We start from the raw sequence: 14,167 nt of genomic DNA, 5'->3' as shown, positions 1-14,167 counted from the left end.
GACTAGCTGAATAGTTAATATTAATTTTTTAAGTTATATCACAATATCCTAGCATCAGTGTGGCTCCCCACAATGGCCTAGCAAAATGCCATCTACCCATTTGGGACTAGACTGTAGGGAAACTAAATGATAGCAAAAGGGATCAAATCTCTAACCTTGGCTTCATCAGTTTTGTACTCTAAGTTCTTTGTAACAAGCATTTATTTAAATTGAGCCCATTAATAAAAAAATTTTTAATCACAGAAATATTCACTTCTTGTTCCTACTTGTTCTAATAGGTTTCACTTAAAACTTATAAGAAACTTAAAGAGAGAAATAATTGCCTTACCTTCGCTGTTTTGGTTCACAATATAAATCTATAAGATGTTGCTTCTAATTCCAAATAATTAAAGCAGACTTTTTATTAATAATAAAGTTGTATGATCAAACTGAAACTTTGGTTCTTAAAATTTTATTGTGGCACCAGACAAAAGGCAATCTTACCTAACCTCAGGAAAAGAATTTATTCTGAAGTATTTAGAATTAAATATTTCTGTAAAGCTATTGTATTTATTAGTACATATGTTTACTTATGTTCCTAGTTAAGAATTCTGATACTATTTCTTGGCAAAGATCCGTTATAAATAAAAGCATCTTCAGCTCCTTTCAACTGTTTGATAGATTTATGGCTTTTCCCCTCCCTACTCCTTAGGCAGCTGTGTCGACTCTTCAGGAAATGGCACCAGGAACAACATTCAAACCGGTCATTGGTGATTCATCTGTGGATCCAAAAAAGTAATTTGATGTGTATTTCTGTTTTCAGAGTTTTAATTGGTGGGAGAACTAGCTCATGTTAAGGAATCCAAAGAGACCCAAATCTTCTCCTTCTTAAGTTCTTTAAATGAGTGAGCGAGGAAGGAGGTAAAATATGCATGGAAGAGTGAACTTTGGAGGCATATGTTGCTAAAGAGGGCTTGCCAGGGCATCGCATATGTCTGAGCCCAACTACAGAGCCCCACTGCTTTACTAGTGAAGCCTTTAAATCTATGTGGTCTCCCCTTTCTTCTGATACAGTTCTTATTTTGAGGTATTTCTCTCTCATCCGACTGTCCCTTTTCTACCAAACAGTGTTAAGAGTCTAGTGTTCTGCTCTGGCAAACACTTCTATGCCCTGCTGAAGCAAAGAGAATCTTTGGGGGCCGAGAAACATGCATTTGCCATTATCCGAATAGAGGAACTCTGCCCATTCCCGTTGGACTCATTACAACAGGAGATGAGCAAATACAAACATGTTAAAGGTAAAGTGTTCTTTGATTTGAAATATCTGCATGTGAATGTTTTCTTTGAACTATCTCAAATGAAAAGAGGTTATGGGGGCAGTGAGAGTTATTAGAAAACTGGTGGGGTCCCTCTGCCTGGCCTACCGGGATCGGGTTGAAACCGGCTCTGCGACATCCCCTGAAAAGTTGTGGATTACGAGAGGGTGGTTCTCGGGTGATGCACCCAGAATCAGGCTCCCCTCTCTCTGGTTCCGGGTGCATCACCCAAGAACTGCAGCTGCCGTCACTGCAGCTCAGCAGCTCCTGCGTTGAGCGTCTGCCCCCTGGTGGTCAGTGTGCATCATAGCTGTCAGTCAGAGCATCTGCCCCCAGGTGGTCATTGCGTGTCATAGCTACCGATTGGACAGTCGGATGGTTGCTTAGGCTTTTATGTATATAGATTGGATCTCATGGAATCTAGAAATATGAAAATAATACTTCTAGAGCCAGTGTCTTCATGTCTTTTGTGGTGTTTCTTACAGTCTCCCCTTCTCTCAGCTAAGGCATCTAATTTCTTGAGAATTTGGAGGGAATCACTATCATTTACAACAAATCAACTATAATTGTAAAAGATAAGCCTTTCAACAAATGGAGTTGAAATAATTGGATATCTTATGCACCTTACACAGAAATTAAATCAAAGTTGATTACAGACCTAAATGTAAAATATGAAGTTGCAAAACTTCTAGAAGAAAATCTTTGTGACCTTAAGTTGGGCAAAAAGTTCTTAGCTGTAACACCAAAAACATGTTCCATAAAAGAAAAATTGGACTTTATCAAAATGAAAAACTTCTGCAAAGAAAATAAAAGGACAAGCCACAAACTGGGAGAAAATATTTGCAGATAGATATCTGGCAAAGGACTATCCAGGGTGTTTCAAGAACTCTTAAAACTCAACAGTAAAAAAATATGTAATTCAATTTTTAAAGAATAGGCACTTTACCAAAGAACTAGATGGCAAATAACTATATGAAAAGATACTCAACATAATTAGTGATAATGGAAATGCAAATTAAGTTAAAATGAGATATGGCTAGATACCTGTTTGAATGGCTAAAATGAAAACAAAACAACAAACTGACAATATCAAGTGATGATGAGGATGAGGAGCAACTGTAACCCTCATTCACTGCTGGTGGGAATGCAAATTGGTTCTGCCATTGTGGTACACAGTTTGTCAGTTTCTTATGCAGTTACACATAGAGTTACCACACCACCGGACAGTCCCACTCTTAGGTGTTTACTTACCAAAGAGAATGGAAAACATGTCCCCAGAAATATCTGCATGTGAATGTTTATAACAGCTTTATTCATAATTGCCTTAAACTGGAAACAAACACAATGTCCTTCCACCATGAGTGACTAAACAGTCTGTGGTACATCCATACTCAAGGTCATACTACTCAACAGTAAAAGAGAGTGAACTATTGCTATCAGCAAAATCACAAATGGATTTTGCTAATTCAGGGAAGCCAGACCCATACTGTATGATTTTACTTAAATGACATTCTGGAAAAGGCAAAACTGTTGGGATAGAGAAAACATCAGTGGTTGCCGGAGATTGGGGGTAGGAGAAGGACTTGAGTACAAAGGGACAAGAAGAGGGAATTTTTTGGTTGATAGAATTGTTCAGTATCATGGTTGTGCTGGTGGATACATTACTATGTATTTGTCAAAAAAAAAAGACACTATGCCATGTTGGAAAAATGTGTGTGTATATATACATATAGTGTGTGTGTATGTATGTATGTTTACTTGAAGTACTGAGATGGATTTTCTTCTTTTATAGATTTTATTTGGAGTCAGGAGGAGCCTCAGAACATGGGTCCATGGTGTTTTGTTTCTCCAAGGTTTGAAAAGCAGCTGGCCTGCAAGGTACTGTCTCTGCCTTTCAGTGTTCTTGTAGCTTGCTTTTCCTGGAGTGCCAACAAATGGTTTTATCCCCTACTATCAATTCAATTCCTTTAAATATAAACTAAAATATACTGGTAAAGTCTAGTTTTAGGCTATTCTTTCAAAATAAAATGCTGAGTGTTTGTCAATCTATGTGCACATACTAGTATCATGTAAAAACAAAAAGTGACTATACGTAGGAAGTAAAAGCCCTTACCTGTTGGCTGCTTTCCCACTAGCCTACTCAGCATTCTTGTCCTAAAGGTCAACATCCAAGCCATGGGGGAGCTGAGTGATGAGCAGGCTTATTTTACAGTGTGGGAGTAGAGATACCCAATGATGCTTTTCCAGACCCATCCACACAGCAGAGACCCCTTACAGGCCAAATTCTTCTTAATTATGCTGTAGGAAGGGGAAAACAATGAGAAGAGCAATTGTGCTTCTGTTTTATCTTTCTATTCTGCTTAAATTAGAACTCTGTTAACTCAATTGATACTAGTTGGCTAGGCCCTAATCATTTTCACATGTAAATAGCTCTAATTTAGGAAACTCTACTACAGTTACTAGTAAAACCAACTAATAGTTACTGAAGAATAGAACAAATTTGAGAATTTATATTCCCTTATTATGCCTGGAATTTAGTTACTTTTTAGTTGTGACAATATATTCTATGTAAGTCATTTTCCCCCAAAAAGGTGATTTATATTAAACAAGCTAGGAGAAATACAGGCACCTGCTTGGGTGAACTAAGCAGAGTTCTGATTGGGTCACAGTGTCATTTTATTTCTTTTCTGCTCCAATGACAGCTCCGCCTTGTGAGCCGACCACCTTTGCCAACACCTGCTGTAGGAATTGGCACCATTCACCTGCAGCAGCATGAAGATATCCTCACCAAGACCTTTGCTTGATGATGTACTTTGAAGAAATACAACTTCCTGTTAAGAAAATTGCCATAAAAAGAAAGCCCTGCTTCCTCTACTCTCCTTTTTTCCATTAGGTAACATGAAATGTCTGCGTTCCTCTAAGATGTTGGGACTGTTTAGGACAGTTTAATCTGGAATATGTGGAATAGCAATGGAATCAATATATAAATCAGACAAGTAACTTTTATCCTTACAAATTCGATCCTGTTACAATTTAGTTAGATCTGAGAGTTATAGAGCTAGGTCATAATCAAGATTTTTCAGATTCTACTCTTTCTCATTAACTGTATATGCCCAGGAAAGTTCTTTAGCCTGACTTTATATCTACATATAGATTACCTCTCGATTATTTGGTGCATGTCACTTTCATTAAGTTTCCCCTTCTTTATTCAAAGTCCAATATTTTCATTTATGTCGTTTTTGGTGTAATCTTCCATCCACTCTGAAAAATGTTTCACTAGACACTGTAGCAATACTATATTATTTCTGATTTCAAGATTGTTGTTTTACCTATTATTCCTAAATATATTAAATACAAATCTCTGGGTGTGATCTTTTAGCATAGTGTTACTAAGTGAAGTAGTTTTATTTTTTTAATTTATTTTTTTAACGTTTTTATTGATTATTTTTTAGAGAGACAGGAAGGCAAGAAGGAGAGAGAAACATCAGTGAGAGAGAAACATTGATCCGCTGCCTCCTGCACAACCAGGCATATACCTTGACTGGGAATTGAACTGGCAACCTCTTGGTGCATGGGATGATGCTCAACCAATTGAGCCACACTGGTGGGGCAAGTGAAGTTTTAGGTACAATGAAATTGATTTGTGGCCTGCCTTGCTATAGTATCTTTCTTCCCTAAATTGTTCTTGCAGTGATATTTCAACTGACTTCGGATGTCTGATAAGAGGATTTGAGCCCCTGATTAATCAGTCTTGCCTTTTAAAGTCCCTGCTGCAGTTTGATGTTTATTTGGGGTGTTTAAGGTGCACTTTAATTTTGACAGCAGGAACTTCCCAATGCCAGGTGCCTGGGAATTTCTAGGGATCACCAACCCCCTCCCTTATTCTGAAGTTAAATGGTACTGGAAGCATAACTAAACAGCGGCAATCTGTGCAGCTTTACTTGGCTTGGTGCTGCAGAGGCTCTACCATTGACCATTCTTGTGATACTTTTTCTCAGAAATGATGGTGGAAGTTCTGGGGCACTGGAACGCCCTCTTCACTTTTACTGGCAACTAGTAATATTTTTCAGAATCAATGTATAAGTTGTTCTGGTCACAGCAGTAGATTTGTGGTTCATATCTTAAATGTATGCATTAGTGCATTGACAACATTTCTGTAGATTCAGATCCCTTTTATTCCTATACACCATAATGCTTCCTTTTTGTGTCAAGCCTTATAAATCATGTAACTTGGTGCCACTCATGCAAATCACTAAGATTACAGAGGTCTATTTAATGAGAACGGTTAACAGTATTGTATATCAAACTAGTAAAAAATAAAAGCACAGTGTCATTTTCAGATCTCTTGGTTTCTTAACTTAAAAAAATTTAAAAGTATAAGACAAAAATGAGAGGGTAAACTAGATTTTTTTCTTAGTTTAGTGTAGATCTCTTCAAATTTCTAACTTTATAGCTCAAAAGTCTGCTTATGGTATCTTGTTACATCTTCTCCAACTTGAGCCATGAGCTGTGTACCTCATCCTCACTCTCAATCACTACAGCAACATGGGCCAGCATTTTGAATTTCCTTGCAGGAAGAGACCATTTGAAAAATTCCAAATCAAATATTCCCATGTTAAAATATGAGATTAAAAACATATTAAGGTAAAATAAAATATTTTACTTTATTCCTTTTTAAATTTTGATATGATTTTTGTATCCCATTTATATCTATCAATGCTAAATTTCATAGTCAATGAAGATTACAGCTCAAATTGGGTATTTAGTGAATAGAATGACACATTATTCTCTGTAAAATAAAATTTTATTCCCTATAAGACCATTTGGTTACGTTTTTCTATGTTTTCCATACATATACTATAAGGAAGCATGCTATATTTTAAAACAGAGCCTTTTTTAGTTTTACTGTGTTACTTTTAAAGTTTTATTATTTTTAAAAACTTCTTGACTGACAATAGAAACAATATCCCTTTCACAAAATTGAGGAAATATGGTTTAAAGAAATTAGGGATTTACATAGGAAGTCACAGATTTAAGAGTGAAGACATTCAAGTATTGAGGTTCCAAAAGCTTTACCTACATTTTTCTTTGATGTACCAGGATATTTGGTTTTCATCTTCAGCTTCTCATAGGGTTCAGGCTAAAACTATTATACTTTCAAGAAATTTGGATAAAATGTTTAATTCCTCAATATTTATAGCACATTATTACACAAACAACTCCTAAATTACTCTATGGACGTAGCAATTCATTGTCATGTTTGTATTTAAATCTGAAAAAGCACAATCTAAAGCAGACTGTTATTCCCCCACTGCCAATTATAAAATTAGTTAATTTTTTAAAATTTTTAATAAAAGTATATTGCTTTCGTGTTGTTTCCCTGTCTTCTCTGACTCATATGGAAAACCATCCATACTTGAATAAAAGTATTAAATTACATACTTTTCTCATTCATAGTAAGTAAATAGTATTTCTTCAGTGTATAGTTTATTGGACACCTATTGCATATATGGCATAGTTCTTAATGCATGGACATTAAAAACACATGGGAGTGGAAAATAAATGGGTTCCCCTCCATCCTCAATGGACTAACAATCTATTTGAGAAGACAAAGCATTTTACTTGTAGAGAGAGAAATGTTTTTGTTGGATGTAGGGGGGTCAAGGAAGGGTGATATTCCTAATAGATGTAGATTAGGTGGCATCTGTGATTATACAGAAAAAGTCAATGAGTAGCATGTAGTAGTAGAAAGACTGAAGAATGTTGGAAGGGTAACTAATAATGTTATTTAGAGTGTCAAAGCTTTTTCCAAGGTTACTTGAAACATGGAGTTGTTCCAGAAATAGACAGTAAGGAGAGGTGTGGGCTACTCTTTTCCTTCTGTCAATTAGACTTTCAATTTAGTGCAGCCTACTGAAAGGAAGTTATATGCATGGAATTAGTGCCAAAACTATATTTATGTCAACCATTCGCAGGTTACTGTAGATCAGGGGTCCTCAAACTACGGCCCACGGGCCACATGCAAATACAAATATTGTATTTGTTCCCGTTTTGTTTTTTTACTTCAAAATAAGATATGTGCAGTGTGCATAGGAATTTGTTCATAGTTTTTTTTTAAACTATAGTCTGGCCCTCCAACAGTCTGAGGGACAGTGAACTGGCCCTGTTTAAAAAGTTTGAGGACCCCTGCTGTAGATGATACCAAAAATTAGGTAGACCCTCCTGCCAACTAGAAGTTTATGGTGTAGTGGAGATTAGACAAGTATGAAAATGACTAATACAAAGTAGAATGAGGTAAGAAGGAAGTCATAGGACATGAGATGATGACTATGGCAGATTTCATTTTCCAAAAGTGGTCAGAGCAGTATTTTGTGTCCCATATGCTTTTTCAGAACCTTGCCACACTCCCACTAGAGTTGGAGCCTATTTCCCTTTCCTCTTGAATTGAGCAGGCCTTTGTGCCTGCCTATATAAATACAGTGCACTGAAAGTGATGCTGTGTCACTTCCAAAGACATGACTTGGCAGCCAGCTGCCATGTTGTGAGAAAGCCCAGGCCACGTGGAGAAGGCCCATGGGATGTTGGGAGCTGATAGCTTCACCTGAAGTCAGCCGACAGCCAGCACCAAATGCCACACTTGCAAGTGAGAGAGCCTTCTGATGATCTGGAGCTGTCCCGGATGACCTCAAGTGGAGCCGACCCATGCAAACCGTGTGTGTGTGTGTGTGTGTGTGTGTGTGTGTGTGTGTGTGAGAGAGAGAGAGAGAGAGAGAGAGAGAGAGAGAGAGAGACTGATTATTAAAGTGGTCAGGAGAGATTTTAATCAGTAATATTCTACTGCAGTAGGAAAAACAGTCCTGCTTAAACTCAACTCACTTTAATTTTTAGAGGCAACTGGGCAGTTTAGGGGAATGAGAAAACAGGGAGGAGGTGCGTGGGTGCTCATAGGGTTAGGAAAGTTAAAAATTACAAAAAGCAGGAAGGAGGATTTGGTTCACATGAAACACGCCTGGGTTTGTTAACGAACTGATGGAAGTTAGGCTCCTACCCTCCAACTAAGGCTGGGAGACAGAGACCCTACCTTCAGGTGTTGCCTGGAACAAAAGGTAAATTCTGAGCGTTCCCAGGCAGATATTTTAAGGGTGGGCAGGGTGACCCTAGGGATGGAGCTGTTAGAAAATGTTAGTGTTTGTTCAAGTCTTTATAGGCTAACGTAAGGCCTAGTGGAGAAAGGGCTCAGAGGCGTCTGGCTAGAGTTTGCTCTAGGAGAGAATCCCCCCCACACAAGTATTTTGTTTCCTTCTAGTACAGAGACCTAAGTATTAGAACAGATCATTGGATTATGAGGCAGGATAGTAAGAAGCTAGGGAAATTCCTTGACAAGTGGAATAAGGGAAACTGAGACAAAATAAACAATTTGAGCAGTTTGGAGTCAGCTAATAAGTCACAAAAACACTTAGTAGCAAATGGTTTACACATTTCAGACTGTCCCAAGGCAGACCAGCCTCAGTCCCAGTCCCTCTTTAATAATGTTCTTTAAAAATAAAACTAATCAGAAAACAACCCTGGCCCCTTTACATTCTGATAAATCAACATATTGAAAGACATGTCTGAAACACTAATGAATATTCTGTTAAGACCTTCCCCAGACACCTCCCTAGGATTTCTCCTGCCGAAGGAAGATAAAAAGGATCCAGCGTAAGCTTTCTCCCTAGAACACACCCACATCTTTCCCTTCCCGTACTTCTTCCCCCGCAGTGTGAGCAATGCTCACTTGTCTGAATTTAAATAATGGATTTGGAGACAGAAGTATGGCGAAAACGAGACCTTAAATTCATGCTCTAGAGCGGGCCTCTGGTTGTACAGGCACACGTGGAGTAGCCAAAGTACAAGAGACCCTCCTCTGGTTCCTCATTGGCTGAGTACTATGGATTAATGGTTTCCTCATAGGTCGCCTAGGGCTTATTGTCTCCCATTGGGCCATTGAAAAAAATGGGCTGAGGCCTTTTCTAGTTGTCTCCACCCCCCTCCCCCCCATAGTTGGGGCGGGCACCTGGCGGGTGGGTGTTTCTACCACGAGGCTGACTCACATCTACAGTTCTTGGTTCTTACATCTCTTTCCCTCCCTCCATTCTGTTCACCCTGGGGAAATTCAGTGGCCCATTCCATTAAAAGTTGCCTAAGCTGGAGATGGATCACAGAGGCCTATTTCCCACAAGAGGCATGCACCTCCCGAATTCTAAAGGACCCAGAAGCCTTGCAACCAGGGTAGCAGCTGGACCTGAACGCATCTCCAAGGCCCTCTTCCCTGACTGTCTCCTGTGGCTTCCCCTACCTTAAGGCCTTTCTTTGTTTCACTGTCCCCAGCTTTAATAAACATGCTCTCAAGATCACCTACACTCCTGTGGTGAAATCCTACAGGAAGTCAAGAACCCACACCCTGCCCTTAGGCCAGGCAGACCCGCCCTGGGGCCAGACCGCCCTCAGTAACAATGACAGGCCATTAGTGAAGCTTGAAATAACTTGTTTCAGCAGATGTTAGAGAAGTTACACTGCAGGGGTTTAACATTCGAGTTTGGAAAATACATGAGACCTTCTATGTGTCCATCTTAGCTTAATTTCACACCTGCAGAATGTGGTCATCATCCTTATTTTACCCATACAGCTCAGAAAGGCTAATTGCCCGAAGCCATTAAGTAGCGAAGGGATTAAAATGGGAGCGGGTTGGCTAATTTCTAAACCCTGTATGCTTCCTTTTACCATGCTGTCCAAGGAGGGATAAAAAGCTAGTCCGGGGGCAAAATCCTGATCCTTCCATTTTGGAGAAGCCGAAGGAGCCCACGTAGTACACAGTGGGATTTCACAAGATGTTAATTTTATAAAGTGTCACAACTTTTTGAAAACTTCCCAGAGAGGATGGGAGCACATTAAAAAGGCTATTGGGGCCACGCTGGCTCTCGGGGCGGCCCAGGTCCCGGTCTCAGGAAGGAACCGGCCTGTGCTCCTGGCACCGGGCCCTGACCTGCCCCCTCGTGGCTGTCACGGAAACCACACCCGCTCGACGCCGAGCTCGGACACGTGCTCGCAGAGGAAAAGCCCGAGCTGCCGCGGGCTCCCTAGGCTCGGGGTCCCGGCGCCGCACGCGCACAGCAGCGCCGGCGGCGGCCCGGCCACGCGGAGGACGTCAGCGCTGGCGCCCAGGGCCCGGCCCCAGGGGGCGGGGCTACGCGAGCCGCACGCGGGCCACGTGACCCGAGGCGGAGTCTGCGCGCAGCGGCCGGACCGCGTCGGCAGCGGCGCAGAGGCCCAGCCGGGAGACCGGGAGGAGACCGCGCCGAGCCGCCGTGCCCGGTGGGCCGCCCAGCCGCCGCCATGGGCAGTGAGTAGAGGCGGCACGGCCGGGCTCGCCGGGCGGTCCGGAGCGGGGCCCTCGCCCCGGGCGCGGGGCGCTGGCTGCGGGCGGTGGGGCTGCGCCCGCTCGGGTGTCCAGCCCGCCGGCCGGGGAGGCGCGGGCCGCTGCGTAGCGCGTGGGCGGGAGGCCTCCACTGAGGCTCCTGCAACCTTGGCGAGGCCTTGCCGGGGCCGCGGGGGCCCGGACCGCCGGCCCTGTGTACGCTCCAGGCGGCGAGGCGCGGAGGCCGGCGCGGGGGGGCTGCTGGTGTTTGGGGCGGGCAGAGAGCCCGGCGAAACCTGGACAACTTTGAATTTTTCAGGAGCTGAAAAAGCTAATTTTTATTGCCCAATCACCCCTCCTTGACATGTTAGTTGTGATGAATAAAGCTCCCTGACTTGTTTAATTTTAGAAAAGTGATGCATGTCACGTATTTTAGGGGAAGCAATGAGTACGTTGGGAGCATCGCGTTTTCCTTAAAATTTTAATTTCAGTTATTCCGAGGCGTTTACTGAAAGCTCACTCTGTGTATAAGGTTTAAGCCTTAAGGACAAGGCCTTTGTATTGTGGGGATCTTTTCAGGCCCCCCGTAAACGCTCACCATCACATGCATTACATAGGTGTTCGATGTTTTTAGGATGAATGGGTAACTGCACGTCCAAGCAGTGCGCCCATTGCCCAACTAGTGGACTGTTCGGAGAAGCTAGGAAGGAAGTAGAGGGGACCCTGTCCTTTAATTTACAGCAGAATGGGTAAAATTCTGCAGCTCAGGAGTGGACATGTGGCATACAAAAGCATTGGCCGTGAATGCAGAAGTGCTCGTGAAAGGTCAACAAGTCTGGGAGGGTGGCTTGGATGGAGGTGGGATGGGAAAGGGAGGGGTTCTGAGCAGTTTCCTGAGGTAGTGGCTATTGGTTTTGCACCAGAGATGAACACTTTCACGGTTCAGATAGTCCCAAGTGGTATGGGTTACAAACATCTGCCCATGAGAATTTCAGAATTCTATCAAATAAGTCTGTGAGTGCCATCCTTTCGAGAGGTTTTATAAAACAAGATAGATTTTGGCCAACTGCTGAAGTGTAATTGTCAGTTTTAAAACAATTTCATGATACTAGTACAGAATGCAGTGTGTGTAGGGGGAAGATGATCATAACTAGTTGAGGCCTCTTGTGTTTCTGCACATTGCAGACGCTGGCCAAGACTGAACTTCATCCTCCAGTTTTTTGGCAGGGCCTGACTTCAGTCATGCCAGAATATGGTGTCTCTCCTTAAAGAACCTTGGTTTATCTCATAATATTACTAGAGGCCCGGTGCACAGATTCGTGCACTGGTGGGGTCGCGTCCCTTGGCCTGGTCTGCAGGGATCTGGCTGAAACCAGCTCTCCAACATCCCCCGAGGAGTCCCAGGTTGGGAGAGTGTGGTTCTCGGGTGATGCACCCTGGAATTGGGCTCCCTCCTCTCTGGTTCTGGGTGCGTCACCCGAGAACCGCAGCTGCCAAATTACCGCAGCTCAGCAGCTCCTGCGTTGCGTGTCTGCCCATGGTGGTCAGTGCGTCATAGCTACTGGTCAGATGGTTGAATAGTCAGACGGCCACTTAGGCTCATACATATACATACACACTAGAGGCTCAATGCATGAAGATTCATGAAAGAATGGGCCTTCCTTTCCCTGGCTACCAGCACCGCCTTTGCTCGGGCTGGAGCCGCCTTTCTGCCTTCCTATGCTGCACAGAGGCCTGGAGTGGCTGGGGTGGTGCAGAACGCCTGTGTCGTCCCACCCTGCCCCTGGCCATTTGGCACATGCAAATGCAAATTAACCCGCCATCTTTGTTGGGTTAATTTGCATACTCCTGATTGCCTGGTGGGCATCAGAAGGTAAGGTCAATTTGCATCTTTCTCTTTTATTAGTGTGGATATACTAGAGGCCCAGTGCATGAAATTTGTGCACGGGTAGGGTCCCTAGTGACTGCTTGCTGCCGGCTGGGGCCTCCCTTCCCATGGCTGCTTGCTGCTGCCACCGGCCAGGGTGGGGCTGGGAAGTGGGAGGGGCTGAGGGCAGTTGGCTGGCTGGCCCCACCCTCTGGTCAAACTCCTGGTCAAGGGGACAATTTGCATATTAGGCTTTTATTATATAGGATAGATAAATCTGGGAAAACAATACTGTCTGGTGAAATGTAATTGTCATTCTCTGGGCTGTTTATTGTACATAAGCAAGTACTCAGATCGTTATGTGGGAAAGCAACCAAGCAATAAATAATGAGTTAATGAAATGAAGTAGAAGTTATGTATAAAAATGATTCCATGATCTTGCTCACTCTTTGCATCATCTTTCAGTTTAAATAAATCATATCTGCAGTTTCAGCTCATTTCCTGTTGCACTTTCCCTCCTCTGATGTCTCTTATTTTCTTCTTGAAAGCATTGTGTTGTGGGTACCACAGTAAGCTGCATTTGCTTTTTTTTTTTTTTTTATGTAGTTGTACTCATTGAATTATTTCTTTATATATAAAAGGGTTGGATACAATCATGAGGAAGCAAAATCAGGATTTTACAGACTGAGCCCTTAAACCTTTTGGATTTTTTTTTTTTTACTCTAGAATTATTTCTCTTCCTTTCTATATTTGAAATGGAGAGCATTATGGTTAATTTTGGGAGTGGGGAATGGGAGGGATTGCCATTACAAGTTGGAGAACATTTGCATTTGATCCTGTAAAAAGATAATATATATTTTTAAAACTATGTAATAGGAACATGTATTCTTTTTTTTTTTTTCCACAGTCAAATTTTTAGAAGTTATCAAACCTTTCTGTGCGGTTCTACCAGAAATTCAGAAACCTGAAAGGAAAGTAAGTATAATATTTTAGTAATATAGAAGGTAACTAAAGGACTTACTCTGCTAAACTAGCAAGATTGATTTATTTTCCCTAACCCTAGTGTTGTTGTACTTGGAAAAATATTGCCTGCTCCTCCTCCTTGCAAGAAGCATGAAGTGAATAGAACTAGTACAGACCTGTTTAGATAGTTTATCTTGTGGTTTCAAAAATAATTGTTCTTTAAGTTCTAACATTTCCAAACCAAGTGTTTTTTTTTTTGGCCTGTGTGATAGGTAAGATATAATGTTTCCCTGTCTGTAATGATCTTTATAATTCCTGTAATATGAGGTATGTGCTGTGCTTGCTGGTGGTATGATTCACTGCCATTCTATGAATGGCCTTATCTGTTTTGATAAGTACAGCTGTTTTACATAAATGAATTAAAACTTTGCAAGTATATACCTTCCATTTTTTTAATTCATTTAATGCAAAGAGAAATCATAGGAATGCATTCGGAAGATATTGTGACTTCATCAAATTGTTCTTCCATCATTGCCTGCTTTTGGAGATAGGGTATTTCAATTCCAGAAATATTGTTAATCCCAAACTGGCTTCCCAGGCATTCCTCTTCTGTAATTTCGATTTCTCATGAAAATAACAGGCATAGGG

General features: G+C 41.8%; 2 protein-coding genes across 2 annotated transcripts in view; both read left to right on the top strand.

The window, feature by feature from the left end:
* Nucleotides 1-6,665, top strand: part of DHTKD1 (dehydrogenase E1 and transketolase domain containing 1) — a 58,588-nt gene extending 51,923 nt beyond the window's left edge. Inside the window, exons 14-17 of the mRNA XM_070428441.1 lie at nt 692-774; nt 1,108-1,277; nt 3,088-3,173; nt 3,998-6,665. Coding sequence (XP_070284542.1) covers nt 692-774; nt 1,108-1,277; nt 3,088-3,173; nt 3,998-4,099 — 441 coding nt within the window. The 3' untranslated portion in view covers nt 4,100-6,665. The remainder of the gene's footprint in view (nt 1-691; nt 775-1,107; nt 1,278-3,087; nt 3,174-3,997) is intronic.
* Nucleotides 6,666-10,578: 3,913 nt separating this feature from the next.
* Nucleotides 10,579-14,167, top strand: part of SEC61A2 (SEC61 translocon subunit alpha 2) — a 29,708-nt gene continuing 26,119 nt past the window's right edge. The window contains exons 1-2 of the mRNA XM_070428409.1: nt 10,579-10,674; nt 13,464-13,531. Coding sequence (XP_070284510.1) covers nt 10,668-10,674; nt 13,464-13,531 — 75 coding nt within the window. The 5' untranslated portion in view covers nt 10,579-10,667. The remainder of the gene's footprint in view (nt 10,675-13,463; nt 13,532-14,167) is intronic.

The sequence above is a fragment of the Myotis yumanensis genome, unplaced genomic scaffold, assembly GCF_028538775.1.
Source record: "Myotis yumanensis isolate MYYU_CA2020_CCGP unplaced genomic scaffold, mMyoYum1.0.hap1 SCAF_1, whole genome shotgun sequence".
NCBI classification, from domain to species: Eukaryota; Metazoa; Chordata; class Mammalia; order Chiroptera; family Vespertilionidae; genus Myotis; species Myotis yumanensis.
The sequence above is the reverse complement of the archived record's forward strand: the minus strand, read 5'-3'. Positions and strand labels throughout refer to the sequence as shown.